Consider the following 14,204-nt stretch of genomic DNA (forward strand, 5'->3'; position numbering starts at 1 on the left):
CGGAATCTCTCTGTCGCATGGTGTTCTGATGCTGCTCAGAGGATTTCCACATGAAGAAGCAACAAGTAATGATACTTTGACGATATGAAAACACTAGCATGATCCGAATTCTTCCGTATTTGACAATTAATTGCATTAGAGGGTGTAATCCACATTCAGCATGAGAAATCCGAGGTTTGTGGACCACAACAATCATATCTCGGAATTGGATAAAGTTGATTTCATAAACTAGGGAGTCTGTATCATGGGTGGAATTGCACTTAGAACTCAACATCTAACCTTCACTTGCTTCTCTGTCAGAGTGTTAGGAGTTAACGACGCCGGTCCGTGGCCAGTGACAGGAGTGGCCACGAGGGCTAGGCCGACTGGAAGCTGCCACTTAGCTTGTCGAGACTGGGAAAGTACAAAGAAAGGCTTCGATTGATCGGCTCTTCAGGTAAACAGTGGTCTTGGTAGATAGTGCTGGAGTAGACCACAATAGACTGGCCAGTAATTTCGTCTTCAGATACCATATTCAAGTAAGATAATGAAAGCTACACTCATATCAGAATCGTACAATTTATTTCCTACAACTCTGTTGGCTAGGACTCGTAATCAGGAATAATTGTGTTTCATTCCCCTAACAGCAGTAATCCTGTAGACACATGCACTGGAAGCTTTCTTCCTTGTCAGTAGTGGTTTGCTGGAGTAGACCAGAGTAGACTGGCCAGTGATTTCGTCTTGAGATGCGATGTTCAAGTAAGATAATGAGAGCTACACTCATATCAAAATCGTACAATTTATTTCCTACACCTGTGTTGGCTAGGACTCGTAAATAGGAATAATGGTGATTCATTCGCCGAATAGCTGTAATCCTTTAGACACATGCACCGGAAGCTTTCTTCCTTTTCAGTACCTGACTACCTTGCATATCATTATGAGTATTCCCGAGAACTAAACGCTCGTTCGTCGGCTGCTACTTCAAACGCCTAGAAAGACGATGTCGTCCTGTGCACCGCTGCCATTATCATTTTATGAGGACTAGGATTTTTGTTCCCGCCCTGTAAGCCCACAGGCGAAAGCAGATCTTTTGGCAGTTGTCCCACTTTGATGTGGTCTGTCGGCTTGTTGTGGTGTATCAAAGGCATTTCCCGGAACGACTACTCACTTAACAATACACTTCTTGTGTTCTGTCTGAAGGATGCACTTCCCTTGTGAGCTACCCTATCTCTCCCCAGTTTGTTTGAGTCAGCGCAGCTGTAGCGGCTGCTTCAAGGACATTCTCAGAAATACCAGCAAAGAATAATGCCTTTCCTAAAGCGCTTGCTTCAGAAGCATCTGGGAAAGCTGACTTTGGCTTTAATGTAGCCAACAACCGTTTTCCCTGATTGGCCTGGTGAACACCGACAAAGACATTTCTGGAATGTCGACCTTGTGAGTAACACCTGTCTGAAAGAATTGTGCACCAGCGTTGATGTAACATACCAGATTTTCTGGGAGGGGGGGGGGGGGGGGGGACGGACTGTGAACAGCAACAAAGACATTCCTGTTGGAGCAGCAACTGGTTGCTGTTTCCCCTGCATTCTATGGGGCAACTAGTTGTAACGTGTCTGAACATACTTCCCAAGGTTTCATCGCTGCATAAGTATTCCTATTGGTTTCTGCCAATTTTTTGACCAACGGTGTCACAATTTCGAGAGCCCTCTTGTGGCGCTAATATGAACTACGTCAGTCGGTCTCCACACGTCAAGGTGAGCACATGCACAAGAAAAAATTTTATTAAGCTTTCTGCACCAGAATAAGACCCCAAAATAAAAGAAAAGCCACTCTATGTCCTTCCATACCAACAGCTCAGCACAGACTGAGCCATCCTTCCCTCTATTTTTGCATGTGAGGGAAGGATGTGTAGGGGCGGAGAGGAGGGGCAGAGGAAAGGGAGGGTGGAGGGGGAAAAACCATGATGTAATCAGTGCGACATTGCCTCTCTACATCAGAGGCAGGGATCAGGGTGGAGGGGAGGGTCTACCATCTTGAATAAATTTGGAATGTTGTAGAACCACCCTTATGTCACTTCTCCCAAAACATCTCATTGTTCTGTTAAATATTCTCTCAATCTCTTCGGTTTGTTTTCTTGTGAAGGTAACGTGCTTGTCTCTCCTGATCTGTTTCCGTTTTTTACTTTACTTTCTATCTGCATCTTTTCAATCTCTTGAAGTATCTGTTTCCCCTAATTTACGTAATAATCTTCAAATCGAAAAGTATCTTGTGCTGCAAACTTTCTAAAGTAGCCTGTATCTTTATTCAGGGTTCAAGCTATTTTGATATCGGATTTAATGGAAATTCAGTATGACAGGGCTCTCCAAGCAGTTTGGGATTTTAAACATCTAACGCGCCAATTGGACAACTTTGACACAGTATGTCTCAGCATTTTATTTTATTTATTTTATTTTTATTTATTCATTTATTTATTTTGCACGGAGTGTATATCGCTAGGGGTTACAGAACATCTTTTCAAGTAATCAGCAAAGACAAAGTCACGAATTGGTGGGAGAAAAATTACTAATGAATTGAACATGCCGTTTAACGCGCAACTTGCAGTGCCTGCAAGGTTTGTGTGTACCTGCAGGGCACTTTGCGCGGAAATGAGTTCTGTTTTCTCAGTCAACCTTAAATGTCTCTCCCACTGGAAAGCCGATGAAAATTTTTGTTTTACTCGACACTAAACGTGGTAAGTTCAAAATGGCTCTGAGCACTATGGGACTTAACGTCTGAGGTCATCAGTCCCCTAGAACTTAGAACTAGTTAAACCTAACTAACCTAAGGACATCACAAAAATCCATGCCCCAGGCAGGATTCGAACCTGCGACCGTAGCGGTCGCGCGGTTCGAGACTGTAGTGCCTAGAACCGCTCGGCCAGCCCGGCCGGCAAACGTGTTAAGAATCGGCGTCAGTATGAACTCCGAAGATTTGTATAAATTGTAAGATAGTGTACGACTTCAAATACTTCAACTTGGGACTGCTGTTACGGAGTTAATCATGAGTGCTCCTACAATTTGTGGTCCATTTATTTATACGTAGTAAACTGTCGTCTATGTAAATGTGCAAACAATAATCAAAAATAAGGTGGATAAATCTCGATAAGTAATCTCTTAGTATTGCAGCGTCGTGTTGACAGATTTAGTAAAATTAACGAGGCACAACGTGACTTCCTGTTATTGGCCCGTACGCATAACGTATCGTCAGTGTGATTAGGATATCAATGGTCTAACAATGATTCCAAAAATATAACTGAAGTGTTATTTAGAAATCTAATTGAAACTTGAAAAATTGCTGACTCTCATTTAAGTCCTCGGTTATCTGCTAACTCGCTGCGTAGTCTTTGGTACCAAGCCAGATGCTGGCCTGTCAGACGAGGAGCTGTTTACGGTTGAAAGTCGGAATGGTTTGCGATTCTGCCTTGAGCAGCGTGTGTGTTGCGTACACTGGGTTGTGCCTCTGGAGTCGCAACTTCTCTGGTTCCGCTACGCCGAATTCGGAGTTAGTCGTATGCTGGCGCTACCTGATCCTTGTACATCTCGTCACGCCCGCTTGTATTTTGTGTTGTTACTTCTCGGGGCTGTCGCGCTCTCGTACTTCGGCGTTTGTCGCTGGTCGTGCTTCCAGACTCTCCGCTTGCCCATTAGGTGGAGACTTGTTGTTTGTTCAGGGACGTCACACGCCGTGGTACACTGCGTTTCACGAGACGCTACCGTCTCGCTTCCAGAGTCATAACATATTCCATGGTCCTTGGAGAGTGGGTACAAACATAGGTCTCTAAATAGAGCAGCACATACTTCTGTCATTTGTTTTACGTGACTTATTATTATTCCATGTGAAGAATAATGTGACAATGGTTAATTGTGAGCTTTAGAGTGGGCTTAAGTGATGTTTGAAAGGAAGATCATCTTATTCGTGCTACTACTGGCGGAAATGTTAACCTCTCCATTTACGTTTTAAAGGAATCTAACTTTCGTACGAGAAAAAACTGAGGGAGTTTTGGGATCGTGAAATCACATTCTTGATTGTAATGCACAGTGCCGTATGATTTTTACACAGTTAAATACAAGAGTAATTACATGTAGTTTGTCATTAGAAATACATAAGTTAGCGGTCTTAGCCACTACCTGTAGACGAGGAATAAAGTTACACCACCGAAATTTAAAGGTAACATACTGATTGGCAGGCATTGTCTTATCTGTAAATCTTTCAGGAGAGCCATCAATTGTGTAACTACATGTGACGCATCGATGCGATTGGGAGGGTGGCACCTGTATCTATCCTTTTTAGACTAAGGGCAGGTGGCAAATTGCCAAGGTCGACATACGTTATAAGTCGGGTTCGTGTAGAGGGTGATTCAGATGCCCCTATCCCATGGGTTTTATGCAACCTACAACACCATAAAATACCATTTGTAAGATTTTCATATTCTCTCGCCCGCTACGTGCAAACTGTTAGTATTAAATGTTCAAATGTGTGTGGATTCCTAAGGGACCAAACTGCTGAGGTCATCGGTCCCTAGACTTACACACAACTTAAACTAACTTCTGCTACGAACAACACACACACACACACACACACACACACACACACACACACACATATATATATATATATATATATATATATATATATATATATATATATATATATATGCCCGAGGGAGGACTCGAACCTCCGGCGGGAGGGGCCGCGCAATCGGTGACAGGGCGCCTCTAACCGCACGGCCACTCCGCGCGGCAGTTCTACAGAGAAAGTCAACAGGACCTTATTGTAAGAAAATTAATGTATTTAAATTTTGCGCTGGGATACGTGTTCACAAAAAGTTATTGTTTTCGAATTATTGAAGAAATATATACAAAAGTAACCCTCAGACACATGTTTCATAAATAATTCGAAAACCGTGGACCGCAGCGAAAGTGTCTCCTCATAGCAAGAGAGACAATATGAAAATCTCGCACGTAGTTTTTGAAGGCGTTGTGTCCTGCACAAAACCCATATACAGGGTGGTCCACTGATAGTGACCGGGCCAAATATCTCACGAAATAAGCATCAAACGAAAAAACTACAAAGAACAAAACTCGTCTAGCTTCAAGGGGGAAACCCGATGGCACTATGAGTGGCGCGCTAGATGGCGCTGCCATAGGTCAAATGGATATCAACTGCGTTTTTTTAAAATAGGAACCCCTATTTTTTATCACATATTCGCGTAGTACATAAAGAAATATGAATGTTTTAGTTGGACCACTTTCTTCGCTTTGTGATAGATGGCGCTGTAATAGTCACAAACGTATAAGTACGTGACATCACGTAACATTCCGCCAGCGCGGATGGTATTTCCTTCGTGATACATTACCCGTGTTAAAATGAACCGTTTACCAATTACGGAAAAGATCGATTTCGTGTTGATGTATGGCTATTGCGATCAAAATGCCCAACGGGCGTGTGCTATGTATCATGCTCGGTATCCTGGACGACATCAACCAAATGTCCGGACCGTTCGCCGGATAGTTACGTTATTTAAGGAAACAGGAAGTGTTCAGCCACATGTGAAACGTCAGCTACGATCTCCGACAAATGATGATGCCCAAGCAGGTCTTTTAGCTGCTGTCGCGGCTAATCCTCACATCAGTAGCAGACAAATTGCGCGAGAATCGGGAATCTCAAAGCGTCGGTGTTGAGAATGCTACATCAACATCGATTGCACCCGTACCAGGAATTGCATGGCGACGACTTTGAACGTCGTGTACAACTATGTCACTGAGCACAAGAGTAATCACGGGACGATGATAGATTTTTTGCACGCGTTCTACTTAGCAAGGAAGCGTCATTCACCAACAGCGGTAACGTAAACCGGCATAATATGCACTACTGGGCAACAGTAAATCCACGATGGCTGCGAAAAGTGGAACATCAGCGACCTTGGTGTTTTAATGTATGGTGCGCATTATGGGAGGAAGGATAATTGGCCCCCATTTTATCGATGGCAATGTAAATGGTTCAATGTATGCTGATTTCCTACGTAATGTTCTACCGATGTTACTACAAGCCCGGGTTCCCGGGTTCGATTCCCGGCGGTGTCAGGGATTTTCTCTGCCTTGTGATGACTGGGTGTTGTGTGATGTCCTTAGGTTGGTTAGGTTTAAGTAGTTCTAAGTTCTAGGGGACTGATCATCATAGATGTTAAGTCCCATAGTGCTCAGAGTCATTTTAACCATTTGCTACTACAAGATGTTTCACTGCATGACAGAATGGCGATGTACTTCGAACATGATGGATGTCCGGCACATAGCTCGCGTGCGGTTGAAGCGGTATTGAATAGCATATTTCATGACAGGTTGATTGGTCGTCGAAGCACCATACCATGGCCCTCATGTTCACTGGATCCGACGTCACCGGATTTCTTTCTGTCGGGAAAGTTGAAGGATATTTGCTATCGTGATCCACCGACAACGCCTGACAACATGCGTCAGCGCATTGTCAATGCGTGTGCAAACATTACGGAAGGCGAGCTACTCGCTGTTGAGAGGAATGTCGTTACACGTATTTCCAAATGCATCGAGGTTGACGGACATCATTTTGAGCATTTATTGCATTAATGTGGTATTTACAGGTAATGACGCTGTAACAGCATGCGCTCTCAGAAATGATAAGTTCACAAAGGTACATTTATCACATTGGAACAACCGAAATAAAATGTTCAAACGTACCTACGTTCTGTATTTTAATTTAAAAAACCTACCTGTTACCAACTGTTCGTCTAAAATTGTGAGCCATATGTTTGTGACTGTTACAGCGCCATCTATTACAAAGAGAAAAAAGTGGTCGAACTAGAACATTCATTTTTCTTTACGTTCTGCACGAATATGTAAAAAAGAAAAATGGGGGTTCCTATTTTAAAAAAGGGAGTTGATATCCGTTTGACCTATGGCAGCGCCATCTAGCGGGCCAATCATAGCACCATCTGGTTTCCCCCTTCAAGCTATACAAGTTTCGTTCTTTGTAGTTTTTTCGTTTGACGCTTATTTCGCGCGATATTTGGCCCGGTCACGATCAATGGACAACTCTATATAGGGGCACCTGAAAGACCCGGTAAACGTGGCTTGTCCAGAAAGTAATGCACAGCATTTTTTTTCTCATTACATATGAATTTTTTTCATATGAATTATTTGAAGTCTCCTGAGTCAGCACACCAAGTTTCCGTAACTTTCGACAGAGAGCGCAGCTGCAGGACAGTTTCAAAATGGCGTCTGTAGGTGATATACGTTACAAGCAACGTGCCGCCGTTGAATTTCTCACTACAGAGAAAGAAACTATGGGGAATATTTACAAACGCTGTCGACAGAAGTACAGTTCGTCGCTGGATACGGAGGGTGAGGCCATCAGAAGGCGGTTCGGCGGAGCTCCACGATTTGCAGCGGTCAGGGAGAACATCCACGACTGTCACACCTGACACATCTGACCTATGCTCCTCGGACTTCCACTTGTTGGGCCATTAAACGATGCCATTCCTGGGAGACATTTTTAGGACGATGAGGAGGTGACTCACACAGTGAAGAACTGGTTCCGTCACCAGGACAAGGACTGCTACCGACAAAGCATACTCCCCCTATTTCGTGCTGGTGAAAGGCCACACAATGGGTTGGAGATTATGTGGAAAAATAGGGTGCGTAGATAAAACACCATTGTTTCGTGTGTGTAATTCTCGTTATGTTCAAGAAAGAATTCTTGAAGAAAAAAATGCGGTACATTACTTTCTGGACAAGCCTCGTATGTAACAGTAATAACGGCACTTGTTGAGATCAGTTGACGGTTATAGGAGAGCTTGCAAATCGGAATTGCTTTATTTTACAAACGTCTCTTAATCCATGTTTTTCAAATTGTTTGCACTCGACGTGTGCTTTGGGGTACATACGTGACAGCTGCCTTATCTGTCTTGTTTCTGTGTAGGCCAGCTCTCAGTACCAGTAGCAGCCGACCAGAGGCGATCCAGAGCCTATTTCAGAGCTCTGGTATGTTATAGATATAGTATTTTCGAAGATGAATAGAAATTCAACGAAATGAGTGACAAATGAATTCATACTGTTGACACCACTGTGTAACAGCGAACACTCAGTTCTTAAATAACTAAACGATAGTAGAATCCCGATATAACGCAGCAGTCTTCAGATCTGAAGGTTTAAAAAGCTTTTCCGTATTCTCATCTGAAATTCAGTAATTGGGTAGGAAACTGGCACTGCACTTTATTAGATACCACTCATAAAAACACTCGTGAAGTTCATTGTCGTTTCCTGCGTTCGTCATTTTCTGTCCATTTTTCACATAGTTTTAAGCTGTGTTTACAAATTACCGAGTTTAATATATTCTTTCATCTATCACCTGTTCCTTCAGTTATAGCATACTCAAGTGATATACTTGCTTTTCTTTCAACATTCTTCACATTATCAATAATTTTCGGTTTTTGCGTCGTAACAAGGGTCCAGAAATTTACTCTCTTAATAAATAATCCACGATGCACTTTATGGTTTCGCTCATTTTGATTACTGCGGAACATTATTACGTAAACATTTTTTGATTACGTCAAAGTGAAGACCCTGAGCATGTGTTGAGGTGGCTGTCAAGCGACAGCCCTGATACAAAGACGATAAGACTTACTCAGGACTGGTTACCCCCATCCTTTTCGATTGTAGTTTACCGGACTTGATGGTAGCAGGGGTACATGATACCACATAAATGCTAAATGGAGATATTAAGAAATTTACACCGATTTGTATCCGGATCTTCTGCACTTACGGATTTTGTGTAACGTTGATATCGGAGAGTTGTGAATGAAATGTCTCTTCTGCGATGATTTCTTTCATAGGTGAAACGAATTCAGGTAGACCAACAATTACAAGGACACAACGTTTTTGTGTTCACCCTGAAGCTTTGTAGCTTGAAGAGTGTATCCTATGTCCTAGTTAATCGCGAAGCATACTAGCCATAAGAGATCAATCTTAATCAGATGTTTAGTTATTTAGTGCCCTACAGTCAGACCCCTCAGCAAGGCACAACATTAAATTGCAACATAAGTATAACGTATTTCGCAGTGGTCAGACAACGAGTCTGGTTGTATAATTCCTTTTATGAATACAAGTTTGTTACGTAATACGGGAACTACGGCGCTCAGATCTGAACCTTGTATGACATCAATGGACTATGCAAAACATGATAATGTAAAGCTATGGTTAGCTTTGTTCAGATCGCCTTGAATGACCAAATATCATTCATGAAATACAAATGGTTTCCCTTCTTAATTATGAATATTTCAGGTACTTTTCCTGGACACTGTGATCTCTGCACGTACTCTCCATACTTTGCTGACACTGCTCAGACAGATGTGGCTGATATCTTGTATACCAGCGATTACCTCCCCATTTGCATGTACTCTCCATAGTTTTCTGACACTGCTCAAACAGAAGTGGTCGATGTCATGTACACCAGCGATTACCTCCCCATCTTAACTCACCTTGAAATTGCAGAAAGCCGCCACGATTGGTGTCAGGAAGGTAATTTAGACCCTGCGTATACTACTTGCTGTGTCTGAACATGGTAACCATATCGAGGAATGAGTACATCATATCACAAGACACACGACACGTGTGAAGCAACCGTACTGCAGACTGCATATCAGCTGTAGGATAGAGAGACGAATGATGCTCTGCAGTCAAGTCCATGTCAGCAGTGAAGGGTCACATGACCGCCGGGAACCAGTTACACACGATCTACAGCGCTACAAAGTGACCACTTTGCTCCTTTTACAGCGTGCTAACATTTTAGCCAGTGTGCCTACGGATGTGCTATCAATGTTAATGAGTCTTCCATTTCTCCTGTGTAGAATTACATCACTGTTCCATGTCTGCGTGTGTGTCGCAGTGTCGCCGCTGGTGACGCAGCTGCTTGGGGAGAACCGTCCGCTGAGCGCGGGCCGGCAGTACGAGGTGTCCTGCCAGACGGTGGGCTCGCGGCCGCCGGCCAATGTCTCCTGGTGGCGCGACACACTGCTGCTAGAGGGCGCCAGAGACACTGTGAGTACTCGCTGGGCTGCCAGGCTGCTGCTTGCTCCTTTCTCTCTCTCTTTGTCTCGTCAGGACAGCTGCTCATTAAGAGGGTGATGTTCTTTGTAACTACCCACTCATGGCACACAAAACACTTCACAGAGCACCTCACAAGGACCCCACTGAGTGTGTGGCTGCAAGTTCAGTATTTAGTAAGCCACATTTGAAAGAATTGTCCTAACAGTTATGAAAGGGAAAATGTCGGCTGATAATGACTCACTATGAGCTTAAGGAGGGCGACAGGGAATGAGTGTCTGCGAAATGCAGAGGTCAGCCTCGTATGGGATGTACACTTATCAGCCAACACATTATGACTACCTACCTAATAGCCACTATGTCCATTGCCTTGGACAACAGAAGTAGCTCATCAAGGCATGGGAGCAATGAGGCCATGGTAGATTGCTGGCGAGAGTTGGCATCACATCTGTCTTCTTATTTCCCGTAAATTTCGGGGAAGGACACGATGGGCTCTGACTCCACGTTCAACCACATCCCAGATGTGTTCGATTGGTTTCAGATCTAGCGAGTTGAAGGCCCAGATCATCTATTGTAACTCGCCACTCTGTTCATCGAACCACTCCATCGCACTCCTGGCCTTGTGACGTGTTGCATTATTTTGCTGAAAATTGCCACTGCCACTGGGAAACATGATCGCCATCAAGGCGTGTATGTGGTCTGCAACCAGAGTACGATACTCTCTGGCCGTCACAGTGCCTTACCTGTGCTCCACTGGACCCATGGATGACACTTGAATGTTCCATAGAGCATAATTGGCCCGTCGCCAGCTTCTCTCCGTCCCACAACATAGGTGGCAAGGAAGTGGTCCCCTGGAAGACGCGGGATTCGCGCCTTCCCATCGGCATTATGAACAAGGTATCGGATTTTGTCACACCATGCAACGCTCTGCAACTGCGATAACGTCCATTGCTGATGGTCATGAGTCCATTTCAGTCGCACCTTCCGATGTGATGGCGTTAAAAACTTTCAACGGTCAAGATAGCATATAGTGTTTCTTTTTTTTGAACCGCTGGTTTCTTCAGATTTTGCTGTCGTAACCTGTTGTTTTAAATATCTTGACTGTTGAATGTTCCTTAGCAGGATGACAGCAAAGTCTTTCGAAACCAGTTGTCTTAAAAACATACTTTTACCCTCAAAATGACAAAAATAGATCATGGTGTTAAAATTGGCGAATGGATGGGTGATTGGCTGTGAAGACCCGTTGTTAGGAGTATTCTGTGGACTGTGTGTTCAGATACACTTGTGCTCTGCCTATCATTAAAGTCTGGCGTTAGTTTCACTACAGTTCCCCGCCTATTCTGGTGTACGACTGCCCAACCTACGACATCAGACATCTGTAATGAAGGGTGGCCACCCTACCCCCCAAAGTCGGGACGCGGTTTCACATTGGCTTCGCCAAGTGTAATATCGCTGTGGTAATGCCATTAGTATATATATATATATATATATATATATATATATATATATATAATCATTTAGCATCTTTAAAATCATACTGCGGTCGTTTTAACATCAGGTTCATAAATGCATTCACAGCATCATGTTATGCGAAATATGAATTTATTATCAGTTGGTGATAAAACAAAGCTATACGGAGTTGTCATATGTATTGATGTTGTATAATATGGTGCCGTATGACAGTGCATAATAGGTGGTTTTACCACCTGGCAATAATGATTTTATATATCGCCTAACATGATGCTGTGAATGCTTTTATGAATCTCATGATGATCAGACGACTGAAACTGGTTGTGTAAATGAGGTATTTTCCAAAGACATTTTCCAAATATATAAGAGCTATGGGGAATCATCTTCCGAATATCATTACTACTATAGTATAATTAATATAATTGTTTACGGAAACTCTGATGTAAAGGAGACCCTAATATGACAAGTTTAAGGAAATAAATAATAGAAAAAAAGCGAGTAGTAAGTACATAGAGGTAAAGAATGGGCGTAGGAATGAAGTGCGTACAAGAACATGGAAATTAACCAAAGTTAACGAGCATTTGATTTACATTCAGTTTGTCACACTGGTAATTCAGTCTCTCTTAACGAGAGCAGTTTTTTATCTGCGAATTTAGCAATAGGTCTTCTGTGTTTGTTTGGACACAATTTAATAACAGATTTGCCATGAAAAGCAGGAAAAGTACAGTGAAATATGTATTACAGGTATCCAGATTTGCTACATACATTAATGAGTAAATTCATCTTAGCCAATACGAATTCACTTATTCGGTGGCTTGAGAGCAGTATCAACTCACATCATCATGATACAGAAGAATCTTCCTTCAGGACCAAAATATGTAAGTCACCCTCTGATTGTACTTTCGGTGTGAGCCACGAGGTAAATAGACATAAATAACTGAGGCATACGTCCTGATATTCTCCGTATGAGCTCCCATTTTCGAACTGGTTTATTGGTTCTGCTGCCCTAAGGATTCGTCGCATGGGGAAAAGCCTCTGAGTCAGTGAAAAAATATACCTCAAGGAAAAGATTGGAAGAATGTTGATGTCTCTACTTACCGTAATAGTCGTATATTACAGCGCTGTGTTAGTTTAAAGCATTTTGAGCGTTGGAGACAAAGATTTATGCTTACTGCCAATAACACACGACGCTTACGTGCCAAATACTCTCGCAATTCGCCTTAATGAATATATTGAAGTTTTAGATTAAAGTCCAAGTTTTGAGAAGCGCGTCTTGTAAGTGACCCTGTAGCCTCTTAGCTAAGATTCCGCACGTAGTGGTTAGATACTCCTGAACTGTTGAGCCTCGAACGATTTCAAAACCAACTACATTTGTCGCATTTCATAAATGAAGTTTATAGCAATTTCTTGTTTATACGGCGTTTCACTGTTGTCACAATACCTCGTCCCTTATTAATCACGTATTTTCCATACTCTGAGGTGTCCCACGTTGCTGCAAACATTACGTTTTAGTCCCATCAGTGGAACGCAACAGGTGTGTCGAGAGTGTATACATCATTTACGATTTCACGCCACACTTCATGTTTTAGAAACGTCATCGAATTATCTAGATAGCAATTAGAGCTGATACATGATGTGTGCGCTAATCAGGTTAATCGGCGTAAACTTGATTTAGCGACTATTGAACATCTCACATTGTATACTAGACATTAGTGATTATTACGTTAAACTACTCTTCTATTGAACTATCTGACTCCACTAAGAAATGTAATGGCTTCTAAGCATTAGTCAATGTTAAATAATATCTGCGATGAGCACACTTGACAAATTTTAAGATACATTAGTTTTTAGTTTCAATAATTAAAGAAAAAGAAGGGGAATACGAGTATCCACGCAATCTCTTAAGGACTAAGTAAGAGAAAATTACAAACTGAAGAGAAAGAAAGCAAAATCACTAATGAGAGAAGTTAACAGAGGCAGTTAGGATAAATTTTTAGCGTGTAAGATATACACTGACGGAAGAAAATCCGAACACCAAAAAATAACTAACGGAAAGTAATGAAATTTCGGCAATGTGTTTGTCTAGATAACATATTTAAGTGATTAACATTGCAAGACAACAGGTTAATGTAAGTGTAAGTTTAGCCACTGCCACTGCGAAATGCTGGTACATTACTAATAGTTGTAGCCGCCAGATAACTGAATGTAAGCATGGAATCAGCGGTATAAGAGCGAGTGTCATCCTCTTGAAAAACACCCCCTGGAATGATGTTCACGAATGGCATCACAACAAGTCGAATCACCAGACTGACGTAAGTTTGCAGTCTGGGTCCGTGCGATAAACATTAGAGTGCTCTTGCTGTCATACAAAATTGCACCCCAGACCTTAGCTCCTGGTGTAGGTCCAGCATGTCTAGCACACAGACAGGTTGGTTGCAGGCCCTCCTCAGCTGGCCTGCTTCTAACGAACACACGGCTGTCAATGGCATCAAACAGAACCAACTTTCTACGTAGGCTTTCCCGGCGTAATAAGTCTTGAAAGTCTTTTCGGGTTTGCTGCCGGATCCTAAAATCAACTTGACTCGATATTTCGGCGATCCAACTGTTCGCCATCTTCAGGGAATGCTGCTTCTGCTGATGAGTCCC

The 14,204-nt window shown here is 42.6% G+C and overlaps 1 protein-coding gene across 1 annotated transcript in view; it reads left to right on the forward strand.

Moving 5' to 3' along the window:
- Nucleotides 1-2,552: 2,552 nt before the first annotated feature.
- The window catches only part of LOC124776739 (neural cell adhesion molecule 2-like), a 224,189-nt gene continuing 212,537 nt past the window's right edge, over nucleotides 2,553-14,204 (forward strand). The window contains exons 1-3 of the mRNA XM_047251864.1: nucleotides 2,553-2,587; nucleotides 7,966-8,027; nucleotides 9,931-10,082. Coding sequence (XP_047107820.1) covers nucleotides 2,553-2,587; nucleotides 7,966-8,027; nucleotides 9,931-10,082 — 249 coding nt within the window. The remainder of the gene's footprint in view (nucleotides 2,588-7,965; nucleotides 8,028-9,930; nucleotides 10,083-14,204) is intronic.

This window comes from Schistocerca piceifrons, chromosome 1, assembly GCF_021461385.2.
Source record: "Schistocerca piceifrons isolate TAMUIC-IGC-003096 chromosome 1, iqSchPice1.1, whole genome shotgun sequence".
Lineage (NCBI taxonomy): Eukaryota > Metazoa > Arthropoda > Insecta > Orthoptera > Acrididae > Schistocerca > Schistocerca piceifrons.